The 12,700-nt window shown below is 36.0% G+C and overlaps 1 protein-coding gene across 4 annotated transcripts; it reads right to left on the reverse strand.

Moving 5' to 3' along the window:
* Positions 1-699: 699 nt before the first annotated feature.
* Positions 700-12,311, reverse strand: LOC104115617 (uncharacterized). 4 transcript variants are annotated; one of them, XM_009626293.4, is made up of 14 exons: positions 11,917-12,309; positions 11,280-11,356; positions 10,061-10,219; positions 9,333-9,546; positions 8,332-8,418; positions 8,061-8,200; positions 7,164-7,244; positions 6,230-6,294; positions 5,174-5,349; positions 4,088-4,218; positions 3,908-3,995; positions 2,513-2,729; positions 2,225-2,331; positions 700-1,529 (listed from the first exon to the last, which is right to left on the reverse strand). In XM_009626293.4, exons 1-14 carry the CDS (start codon positions 12,082-12,084, stop codon positions 1,044-1,046), a joined length of 2,196 nt encoding a protein of 731 aa, XP_009624588.1. In that variant the 5' UTR covers positions 12,085-12,309; the 3' UTR covers positions 700-1,043. The 4 variants fall into 4 exon arrangements, with proteins under 4 accessions (XP_009624588.1, XP_018632988.1, XP_070033666.1 ...); XM_018777472.3 differs by lacking the exons at positions 2,225-2,331; positions 2,513-2,729 and having other exon boundaries at positions 11,917-12,310; XM_018777473.1 differs by lacking the exons at positions 700-1,529; positions 2,225-2,331 and having other exon boundaries at positions 2,508-2,729; positions 11,917-12,311.
* Between the last annotated feature and the right edge of the window lie 389 nt (positions 12,312-12,700).

Below are 12,700 nucleotides of genomic sequence, written 5' to 3' on the forward strand. Positions count from 1 at the left end.
AATTAAGTATCTCTCATTTCACTTTTACTCGTCAACAACTAACTTTACAAGTCCTTTAATAAAATAATAATTATAGTATATTTTACCATATAAACCTAAATAATGATAAATAGTCTCAATAATTAACATAGTGTTCCAAGCATAATCATTGAGAAATGAGTAATTAATGAAAAACGTAAAACAGGATAAAGAATTATTTTTCTGTTAATTTGCTAAAGTTAACAAGCAAAATAAAAATTTATATTTAGCATAATGAACAAGTAAAAGTGAACGGAGGGAGTAATGATGAACTTCAATTTTAGAAAATATTAAACGATTAGATATCAGATTGAAATGAGTTCATGGAGCACAATAAATAGTGACAATTATATAGTCAAATCTAACTAATTTGGAATTAAGTATAGCTTACCTTGAAGGGGGTGGTGTGGTGGTGGTGGTGGGGGGGGGGGGGGGAGGTTATGGTGAGAAGAACACTTTCTTTTTGGTTTAACTTTTATCCACTAATGTTGCAAACAATTTTATTCATTCAGTATAATTAGTTTTATACCAACAAATTATCACCAGCTTTTCTAACAGATGATCATCGTGATATACTTTTTATACAATCATGTAAATATTATTTTATATGGATAAAACTTCAATTTTTGTTTTTAACCTTTTTACATCTAATCGAGAGTCAAAGAACTTTTCCACGAAAAATAAAAGGAAGCAGACATTGTCTCATTATATTTCCTAAAATGGAATGCTTAAAAGGGAGCGTTACAGCAACCGTGCGTGAGTCATTACAGAAACTGGAGTTTTCCAATAACAATGTTTCCAACTCTTTAAGAAGGTTTTCAAGTTGTGGCTTATGCTTTCTTGTATGGTAATTGGTAAAGGAGTGACTATGCTATACTACTTGTTACAACAAAAACAGATGCCAAAAGGATCTGCAACGCAGAAACCTGCCACTTGGAGAAAAGAATATTGAACAAACTTTACAACCAATATCCTGATTCTGGCACAAAATTGGTAGGCTGATCTCTGACAAAATTTGACATATATTATCTTCTTGGCCTTGAACTTTTCAAGCTCATTTCATAAACATCATCGTCACTGTCATAGTTTGTAGATTCTGAACCTGGCCTCTTTATCTTCTCAAATATTTCATCCAGGGATTCAGTTGAGGAAGCACGACTGTGTCCTGCATCTTGAACTTGACGTAAAGGGACAAATCCATTTGATTCCATGTTAGACTTGAAGTTGCGAAAACCTGTTTTCATTGATCTCCAAGTTGAGGATAAGCTTCTAGAAGGTTGAACATGCATATCCATCATGGAGCTTTCGTCCCGTGAAGACAAGGGGCGGTCCCTGCTCTTCTCATTTGAACTTATGCTATTTTCTCTCTTCATCTGTCTTGCTCTTTTTGCCTTGTACTTTCCACTGATCCCCTCTTTGCTGTTCTCATGTTGTGCCTCTCCTTTTAGAGGTTTTGAATTGCTAACATTATCTTCTTCCCTCAGTCTTGTTGATGGTTTTGTTTCAGGAAGCTTTTACCAATATAAACCCAAAGTCACATGCAATACGGAAGAATAATCATTCACGGTGGATAATTCACATATGCACCGCAAAACTAATAAAAGCTTGCGCACTTAGAGCACATCATTATCTTGGAAAGAATAGCCAGACATAAACTACTTGTGAGAGTGTGGCGTCGTAGTCAATGAAGTGGGTTGAGAACCATGAGGTCTTAGATTCAAATTTCAATGGAGGCAAAAACATTAGGTGGTTTCATCCCACCTGACTGGACAGAGTTACCAAGTCCTTGTGCTAGCGGGAGGTAACAACTAGCATGTACCCCGTGAAATTAGTCGAGGTTTGCGCAAGCTGGCCCGAACACCACAGTTATAAAAAAACTGCTTCCATAATATTTCTCAAATGATTTGGCCAATCACAAATAGCTGTTGTCTAAAAGTACTTTTTCTGAAACTCTATTTGACAAAAAGTATTTTTCAAATTAAGCAAATTTTGCAAGTTCAGGAAAACAGGATTTAAATGTGCCAAACCTGCCTTGCGATATAGTTCTCCTGTTTAGTATCATTTGCAAGGAAGGTGAAAATTGTAAAACAGTGGACGCCAAAGTGTAAAACACCAAGAAATTTATGTGAGAAATAAGACATCTGTAAAATTAATATTTTCCAGATAACTGATGGAAAGAATATGTCATGTTCCGAGAATCACATACCATATTATTGCTGCCAGATTCAAGATCCAAGCTTGCATTTTGGAAATTCCTTGCCAATGGAACAACTAGCTCACCTACTTTATGTCCTTGTTCAAGCCAAGAACGTTCTGAGAAGTGAAATCAAAGTCATTTTGTGCATTACCTGGTTTTGCATAAAGTTTAAACTACTTGTCTTATATTGTCTTCTTTTAGACCTCCATTCTCCCAAAAAACAATACCCAAGCTACAAATTTATTTTGGCAGAACTCCAATAACATGTGTCACATAGGGATAAATGCCAAGACTAACCTTTTTGCAGAATAATGAGTCCTGAGGGGTCAAATCCATCCAAATCATCAGCCTCTTCACTCAGGAATTTGAAAATTTTCCAGTTCCCAAAATAGCTAAGGACTCGATCAAAAAAGTTGCTCGCAATCAATAAGGTGTAGATGACCATAATAAGCGGATATATTTTATTGAAATTTCTTCCAAAGAATGGGACCGCATCATCAATATTCCCCATTCTCTGCATAAATGCAATGACAAAATCATCAACTTGCATGGTCAATTAGAAAGACGAATTTCTTATGAAAGTTCAGAATATCTGTTCATCTCCCTCCTTTTTCTAATTACTTCCCATTATGGTGCCTGCTTGTGTCTATGCATCTAACTACCAATTGCAAGTGGACTAGGAAAAGATGAATTTGTTTATTAGACAAGAGATCTTGAATAAACTGACCAATTAACTAGATTGGTTAATTTTATTCTAAATTTCTAATGGCCTTAGATCATCATGATAGACAAAAAGGATGATTATAGCAAGATTGAATTTATTAAGCTATAGTTGGAAGTATTATGAACTACAATTTATTTGTCTGACGAATATTATGAACTACACCATGTCACTCGAATTCCCAAATTTAAGCTGAAATTTAAGATTTGAGTCTCAATATTTGCTAAAGAGAAGAATACTAATAAAGAACAAATCCCTCGTGTTCTCTCTGCAAAATACGTGTATCAATACATTGTACGTCCGGAACCAAGTACGCATTTCAACTTTCTGTAATCTTTTCTTTGAGGTAGCTTCTCTGTAATCTCTCTCTCGTTGCAGTCCTATAATCATCCATGGAATACTAACTATGAGAGCAAAAACAGAGCTGCATATTTCAGAGTGGTTGTGTTCCACTTCCTTCGTCTCATCTCGCTTGACTTGTTTTCTGTTTTAGTACATAACTTCTCCCTTACATGACAAAGTCCAAGATTTTCGGAAAAGTCAATTTAAAATATAAGATTACCAAGGAAAACCCGGTGCACTAAGCTCCCGCTATGCGCGGGGTCCTGGGGAAGGGCCAAACCACGTTAAATCTATTGTACGCAGTCTTACCTTGCATTTTTGCAAGAAACTGTTTTCACAGCTTGAACCCATGATCTTAATCTTGTATTCTTAAAATATAAGATTACGTTATTTTAATTATTTGACATCCACATCGTCCAACCATTATTTTAAAATGTACAAATTCAAATAATAATAAAAAAATCCAAGCCCTTACTCTACAACTTCATGAAAGCCAATCAAAGTCATGCAAAATGGGCAAAAGGGAGTTCTGTTTGTGCCTCACAAGAAAATCCAATATGTGATTATAATTTGACATACCGGAATTAAACATTCTAGCTAACAAAAAGACATATGGATCAGTTACTTACCTTTTCAAAGATAGTCTTTGCACGGTTGTCAAGATGGATAAGGTTGAGAAAGTTGTATGAAATAGGAGGAGCATAGCGTGCAACCATCCTAATATGATTTACATGGTTATTAAGAAGTATTAGGCACAGAATGGTTGCAAATTCCAGTAAGAAAGGAAAAGGAAGAACAAAGAGACATACGAGCATATCATAAGCAAACTGACTGAACTTGTTTGTCTTGGAGTCAGTGAATAAAATGTCAACATTCCTATTTTGAACAAGGAATAGTATGTGCACAAACACATATACATTAAAGGAATAAAGGCAGCAACCTGCACCAGAAATAAGGGAAAAGAAGACAGGTAAAACATAAATATGAATGCACAAGCTATGAAGTAACTTCAAGACACTACCAATTTAGCTCATCCAATTTAATGCCAAAACAAAAGTTAGGTGGCATTTCCTTATGTTAGGGAAATTAGACAACATCATAAGTAGTCAAACAGTCTTCTATAATGTCCAAGGGAAAAGTAAGTTAGACAAACTCCCAATAAAACTACAACTAATTAAACTTTCTTTTCCAAAGAGGGAAAGGTCAGGCAAATTCTGCATTCCACCAGTTCCCTGATAAAAAAGTTTTCAGGAAAAGAAGCCATATAGCATTTAACTTGATTACAATTACCAGAGAAAGATATCCATCAACCATTAAGAGCCATCAAAAGATTCAAACTATAAGAAAGGGGGAAACCGTGTCTCTGCAAACTCAGGCATATTAACAAATATTCTTGATCTCGTAGATCTAAACAACGAGATACCTGTAGTGTGAGAGAAGCTTTGAAAAACAGGAAGCAATGCTTATAAAAGTACATGTATGGCATTACTAACTCTTCTCACTACCTCTATGTAGTGTGTAGAAGGACATGATCCAAACAAGGAACAAAAGAAAGCTACAGAGAAATAGAAAAAGAAAAACAGATGTTTAGTCCATCTTTTTAGTAACAAATGTTTACTCCATCTCACTTGAGATCATATATGGAATCCAAACAACTAGTGAAAGAAAAGCACCTTCTCAGTTCAATCGCTGTTCAAAACATTTGTGCACAGGATAAATGATGCACAATGTTGTGTTGACTATTGCTAAATAACTCATTTGGAAAGTTCTATGCCAAATCTAGTCAAGGTGTTCAGAAGAAGCTTTCATCATTACAAAGTTATATATCTTAATTTCAAAAACTAAGAGAGGATAGAAGTAAAAAGAGAGAGAGAGAGAGAGAGAGAGAAATTTACCTGTACAAGCATCTCGTGCTTTTTTGTGGCATTAATCAGAATAGAAAAGAGAGATAAATCAACTCCACTTGGTAGAATTGTTGCCTCAGCAAGAAGTATAGAAGCCGATATACAGCCTAAGACGATCGCCAAAAATTTCTGAAGTTGCTTTGCCAATACACAACGCCAAATCAACTCTGCAGAGATGCGACTTAATAATCACATTGTATTTGGTCATTTAATTGATTCTCTTTTTATTATTGTTCCTTTGTAATTTGGTCATTTATTACAACAACAACAACATACCCAGTATTATCCCACACCGTGGGGTCTGGGGAAGGTACTGTGTACGCAGACCTTACCCCTACCTTGTGAGGATAGAGAGGTTGTTTCCAATAGACCCTCGGCTTAGGAAAGCATAAGCACCACATTAATGAAAATATAGACAAGGGACAGTACCAAAAAGCAATATAAAAGCAGAATAAAAACAACAAGACAGTAAGGTGATCAACAATGAAAGAAATCGGTTAGTCATAAAAACGTACTACCAACAGAAAGCGAGACTACGTGCCAATACTACTGTTATGAACACTCTAGACTACCTACTCTACTACCCTAATCCTCAACCTCCATAACTTCCTATCAAGGGTCATGTCCTCGGTCAACTGAAGCTGCGCCATGTCTTGCCTAATCACCTCTCCCCACCTCTTCTTGTGAAGGCACTAATGTGGTCATTTATTGTGAATGCATTTTCTTTGATTGCTTTATACAGAAAAATATATTTTCTTCCTGAAGCCAAAAGATAGGAAAGGCATTTTCTTCCTGAAGCCATTTTACATGGCTACATTTTGTAGTATGAACTAGAAAATGCATTACTACAAGAAATTTGTAGATTTTGAAGGTAGGATTATGTGAGAATTACCAATATTCTCTTTTGCAAATCATCATCAAGATTGAAATCAAATCTTGTAACATATTCCGCCGTTTGCTAAGCATTTAAGTAGGAAGTGTTTCAAGAAATGCCGGAATGAGAATTTCCATTTATTATAGAATAGACGAAAAAAATCTGAAGATCACCTATTATGTCCAGCGTAGACCCTAATCTTCCACCTCTTTCAGGCCGGAAGCTTGATATATATTTCCTGCCAAGTTTAAGAAATAGATCTTTATAATCAATTAATCAGTACAAACAACTTAACCTACAAGACAAGATCTTGTATGCCATATACCATTAGCATGACTAGTTCACATCAAAGAAAAGCTAAATATATTGTCTTGCTACTGCATGTGCCTCAGCACAATTTCTAGCTCTGGTATTGAATCAAGCAAACAGCATGATAGTGAGCAGAATACTTCCCCTAATGAAAGATAAGTGTCAAATCCCTTCCCTTTTACTTTCTTTTGGGATTGAATCCCAAAATGTCATTCTATCAATTTGTCATATGATGATATGAACTACAGGTGTTAAATAAAATACCTAAATCAGTAACGATGTCCCAGACAAAACCTAAGCAACAGAATTAGCAGGCAGGTCTAAGCCCATGATTAGGGGTAGATCGGTAGTGAAAGAGAACAGTACTCTTTGATTCTGCCGGTTCACTTCATCATCGATCAATTTTAAGCTCTGAACCATGAGTTTCGTACATAAAAGACCTATGTTCCTTAGCATAATTAACGCACTAGATATTTGAACAACTACCAACTAATTACTGCTTTCCAGAGTTATATATATAGGACTATAGCTATAAAAGACTGCTAAAACAACAACTACGTCCATCCCAAACTAGTTTGGATCGGTTATATGTATCCTCAACATTCATTCTGATCCATTTGAAAACCGGTACATTCCAATACTCAACAATCCGTCTTTTAATATAAATTAGGAGTATAATGCTTCTAAAACTTTCCCATAAGTGTCTAGCTTCTACTGTTAATAACAACAAGATACCTGGTGTAGCTTCTACTGTTAATATAAAAGGAAATAACAAGAAAGAAAGGAGAGAGATCAAACCATCCAGTGCCACTTCGGTGCTCAAAGTTCTTTATGGTATCTTCCAGCTCAAGCGCTTGAGTTACAAAATTCATATACTCGCTGTATTAGAGAAGAGACTTAGAGTTAATTATATGCTATTAGTGTGCCAACGGAATTTTAAATGAAATCAGGAACTGCATGAGTTGAATGTATGAAGTTGGGTGTTTCACCCATAAATCACGTGGTTCTCTGAATAGATAATTCTCATTAGCACACACCAGCGGGCAAATGTATTACTAGTTTATTGATTTACTCTGCACATCTTAAACATACAGTAATGTTTCAGTATTTCCCTCTAACACAAAACACAATTCTCATAAAAAGAGAGCTTAAGTGGGTTCAACAGTTGGAGAGAGCAGAAAAAACATAGCTCTTAAATAGAAACCATGGTCTCCAGAACTTTTAAGGACAATGTTGTTGCAAGATATTTTAATGTTCATCCCAATGCTTGCGAATGTTCCTGGTTAAACCACTAACCTACAGCACCATAGTTGTCAACTTGTCATATGTGGAAAGACTTGCCTTTTAAGACCATTGCCACAGAGTTACACGTTATGAAACTACTACATTTCAAATCTGGAAATTAGATAAGATAAAATGAAGAAGATTTCAGAGATACCAGGGCCTTAACATGATCCTTGCAGGCATAAGGAATAGGAAAACAAAATTTGGGCTAGTTTTCCACGGGCGCAGAATGGATTCCTAAGCAATTAATATCATTCTTAAGCTCAAAATAAAGGTCTCAAACCTAGGAGTGTATCCAGGCTATAACAATATGTGGATAGGCAATTATACGTCATGACTAAACACTTATGATCCAAAAATTAACCATGGACTACATGTACTCAATCTTTTGAGTCAGCAATGAACATGTACCTTCTGTATCGGTAGTATTTCTCTCGAGCTATCTTGAGTTGACGTCTAAGTGTAGCCATTGTTTTTGCATCAGTGTCATAATCCATATCATTTTCTCCTAAATTTCCACCTTGTGGTTTAAAAGAGGGATCTTCGCTAAGCTGCACTCAAAGTAATACTAGAAAAGGCTTTAATGCGTATGAGAAGATAAGCATTTAACAAGAATAGAAGTGCCTAAATCGCTGATATGAAGCTTTGAGGCAAAATCATCTGCAAAGAGAAGCATGATTACCATCTGAATCAGCATCTTGTCTATGACATTCATGTAAGATCTCAAAGGATCACGCTTTGACATCTGTTTTGACGTGGCTTGGGCAACCTGAAAGTATGAAACCACATCTTTACTGTTGGAAGAGAAATCTTGAGTTGTTCATCTTCAACAAGATTAATCTTTGCTCCAACTGCAGCATTTTGGGTAGGTTGAAAAGATGAACAGTCAAAGCAAATATAGCCCAGATGGGGAAATGCACGCACAATTGTACATACCTATCAATCCACCCCACCAATTGTCTCAAAAGCAGCTAGAGGTAATGCTAGATTCTTTATTGTATAAATAGAGTATTGGCAATTATAGAGCTGCGCTCAAGATATGAACATCACTTTCACAACTGAAACTGAAATTTGTGGAGAGTTTCGGAAATGAACCCAATTCCCTTTGAGCTCTCCCTTTTCTTCTAGTAATTTTTATGGGCAAATCCCCAATTCTCATGTTGGTCGGTTTTAGAAGCGACCGACAGTGGGGTTCAGTTAAAAAAACTCATGTCATTCTAAACCAGAGTGGTAAACATGGGGCAATAAGGCCAATTGAAAATGCATTAGCAAGTTCTTAGTGCAAATTATCTTGTATTACCAGAGGCGGGGCAAGGATTTTAAGTTTATGGGTTCAGAAATGTAGTGCGTTTAAGTTAGTGGGTTCTAATTACAAGATTTAAATCAAAGCAACGGGGTTCGCCCGAACCCGTATTCCGCATGCTAGCTCCGCCCCTGTGTATTACAATATGTTACAATTTACAAATCAAATCTCCCCAGTATCTTCTCAACATTTCCATCTTAAACATACTTCATCCCCGGATATAATAGTTGTACTCTAGTTGTCAAGAAAAAAATTATACTTGTCAAGAAAAATCTTTTACAAGTAAATGTTAACAAGCAGAGTATATGTAATGACAATTTAGACCTTGTATGAACTATGAACAATGATAGAAGAAAAGCCACGTGTCAAGCAGAACTTACTACTATAGCATTTGAAAATTCCTGATGAGCATCATCAAGTTTGACGGCCATTTTCGCCACCTTATGTGAGAGAATCTTTTGGTGAATTGTCCAATCTGCACTTCTCCAGATGCCTTTTGGAATTTCACTTAGACCAAAGCCAAGGAGAAATGCACCAGTGACAAGACCAAATGTATTGGAGCAAGCCATAGCAAAACCAGGAATGTTTCCTATCCTGCATGCGCATATTTAGAGCTTGAGAATGCAAGAAAGGGATCAATAGTTGGAAATTGAAGCTAGGAGCGGTAAAAGGTGGAGAGAATTTTGCAGGAAAAAAAAAAGAATGGAGTAAGCGATGTTGCTTTATTTCTTAATCTTCCTACATGACCAAATAGATAAATGTATTTATATATATATGCTCTTTATTGTTATTAAATTCAAGAATCGCATCACACTTTAGTAGAGACTAACAGGTCAGCTCATTAATCCCAAAATAGAGATGGTCTGCTTAACCAAGATGCTTCCATGGCACAGTTAAAACTTAAAAGCATGCGCTGCAGCCTTCTTGTTGCACTTGGCAAGTAGAGTTGTCTAATTGTAAAACCAGTGTACTTCTTTTTATTAGAGCAAATATAACATAATTCAATGACAAACAATCCAATATGATCGGTACAACAAAATGCAGAATCAGGAGAAGAGAAACATAAGACTGCAGTCTACACAAACTATTGAGAAAGTGAGAGATAAACCGGTATTCTTGAACAACGACGAGCAAGAGAAGTCCGAAGAGCCCGATAGCACCAACACACAAGTAGTAAACTAAGTTTGCATGTGCACTAGTCTTCAGCCTTTCAGTTATAGTGAAGTCCCCTGCATCTTCATAACCCTGAATTATAGGCACTACAACCCTGAAAATAGCCATAATGCATGATAAAATGCTCACTTCAACAAAGCACCCCAACCAGTGCCATCCAAATTTTAATAAAGCAATATCTAAAGGAAGGTATAAAACTTGAAATTAAAGAGAACCATTAATTATCAAGTAATAACACCTATTCGCCACAGTGAGCAGTTTAAACATAAGTACTATTTTTCTTCGTGTGTCATTAAGGGAAATGAAGACTGGTAATGTCCAGTTGAATATAAGTACAAGGACAGAAGTATAAGGCTTAGACATCGATTTTTGACTGTCTTGAGAGGGTATTAATTCTAGAGTTGCATTATTTTCCCAGTGGATGGGCACATACACAAATGCTGCATGGTATTTGCCTTTTCAAATGAAAATCTGGGATAGCTGGGCATATAAGTATTCAACAGGTACACAAAGATATGGCTGAATCATCCAACAGGTACACAAAGATACCTCTAAACAAAGATATCATGCTGAATCATCAAGAAAGATTCAGCAGAAGCATTGTCATATATTTTTCCTAATCTTAGCCACAAGTTAATGTGATAAAGTACCAGTAAGACTAAGAAGTTTAGGAGAATTGATACAGGTAATACGAGCTAAATTGATCATCCATCCACAAAGTTGAACAAAAACAAAAGCCTGTGGCAGTCTGCACATTAAGCATTCACTCCCATTGAAATTTTCGAGTTTCCAGTGTTTCCTTCAATCTGGACGAACATTGAAAAGATTGCTGTACAAATACTCTTACTTCTCCTCATATCACTCATCAGAAATACTCGTACTTTTCCTCGTATGCCAATACTTTAAAAGATAACCCTTCAGCTCAAAAGCTGACAATACCAAAAATCGTCCTGATCACATGTTAGCTTACAACATTTACTGAAAAAACAATGTACTTCAAGTACTATTAGTCTTCTATATTTAAATTATTCACACATCAATACTATGCATTTCAAGCAAACATTTAACTAAGCAATCAACGACACTGGAAGTTAGCATAAGATTCCACAGTTTCAACAGCACTGGCTTAAAGAATATCAGATGGTGTAGCTTACCAAGTGAGTAAAAATGTACTCCAATAAGACCAGATCCAAAAGAAAGAAATTTGTCCCTTATCATGATTCGATAATGTCTGAACAAAAACAAATGATACTGAAACCTTTGTCAAGTAGAAATAAAACAAATGCATAATGCAACTATGTATGTTCGGCTAGGTTTATGCCAGGGGGGGATGGACATTGAATTTGATGGGGATGGGTTCACAGAATCCATCATTTTCGACATGAAGAATAAATATACATATGAAAAATCATTAAAAAGTCAACAAATAATAAATTCTAAAACCATAATTTTAAAGTGCAATGGGTAATAAGAATCTTAGAGATTGAACTGTAAAGTCAAAATTCTGAATTTGCCTCTAGTTGGCCAGCTAAAACTAGTCAATATTTGATGATATTATTGACTACGTTACGAAGTACTCTCCTATATCCACCATACATCCGTACCGGCTAACAGGTTGAAATAAAGCAGAAAGATATTGAAGATTTATAAAATTGACCCCAACTAAAGCACAGTGATAACATGCTGAAGAAAAGAAAAAGGAAACAGGCGGATAGCTTAGTTGAGATGCAGAGAGCTGATTCGTCATCCAAAAAAGGAATGAGAATGGGGAGGGGGGAGTGAAGAACGTACAGTCCAGATATCAGCGGGAACAAGGATGATGATAGAGAGAGAGCAGAACCAGGTGTATCCAACGGTGTAACGTACGTAACGAGGTACGTCTGGTCCCGCGAAGTACCACAGCGTTACCCCGACCATTCCCATCGTCAGGGGTAACGATATAAGGTAAAACACCCACATAGTTAATTCTTCTGATCGAGCTTTCCTTTAATTCGCCGTACGTCGTCTGAAGGAAAGCGATCGAAGAGATGTTGAGGTCGATGGCGTCTTACGTCTCTTTGCCTTTGCGTAGAGAATGAAATTACGAGCTGGAGACCGAGTCATGCTACCACCTCACTCACTCACCTACCTTTCCAATTGTCCATTTGCCTCCAATGGCGGAATCACAATTACTCTACTTTAACTTGAATTTTTTTTAAGTACCATTCCTAATGGACCCTATTATATTGGGTTTAACGTGGAATATAAAAATAAGTAATTATTCATAATAAACGAAATTTGTAATAAGAAAAATAATAAAATAGAACAAATTAAATTATACCGATAGTATAAAAATATTAATTTATCTTATCACTATGTATGTTATATATACGTTAAATCTTGCATAAAATTAGTTACTATTTATATAGGGTAAAATATGTTATGACGTGTGGCCGTCCGAGAAAGTGACACGTGGAACCCCAAGACATGGGATGGCTAAAGATCGAAGGCAACTGTTTCGTTTGTCACCGGAAAGAATAACGCTCATAAAGATGTGATAAATGTTCTTTTTCCGGTAACATTTAATAGACAATAT

The sequence above is a fragment of the Nicotiana tomentosiformis genome, chromosome 1, assembly GCF_000390325.3.
Source record: "Nicotiana tomentosiformis chromosome 1, ASM39032v3, whole genome shotgun sequence".
Lineage (NCBI taxonomy): Eukaryota > Viridiplantae > Streptophyta > Magnoliopsida > Solanales > Solanaceae > Nicotiana > Nicotiana tomentosiformis.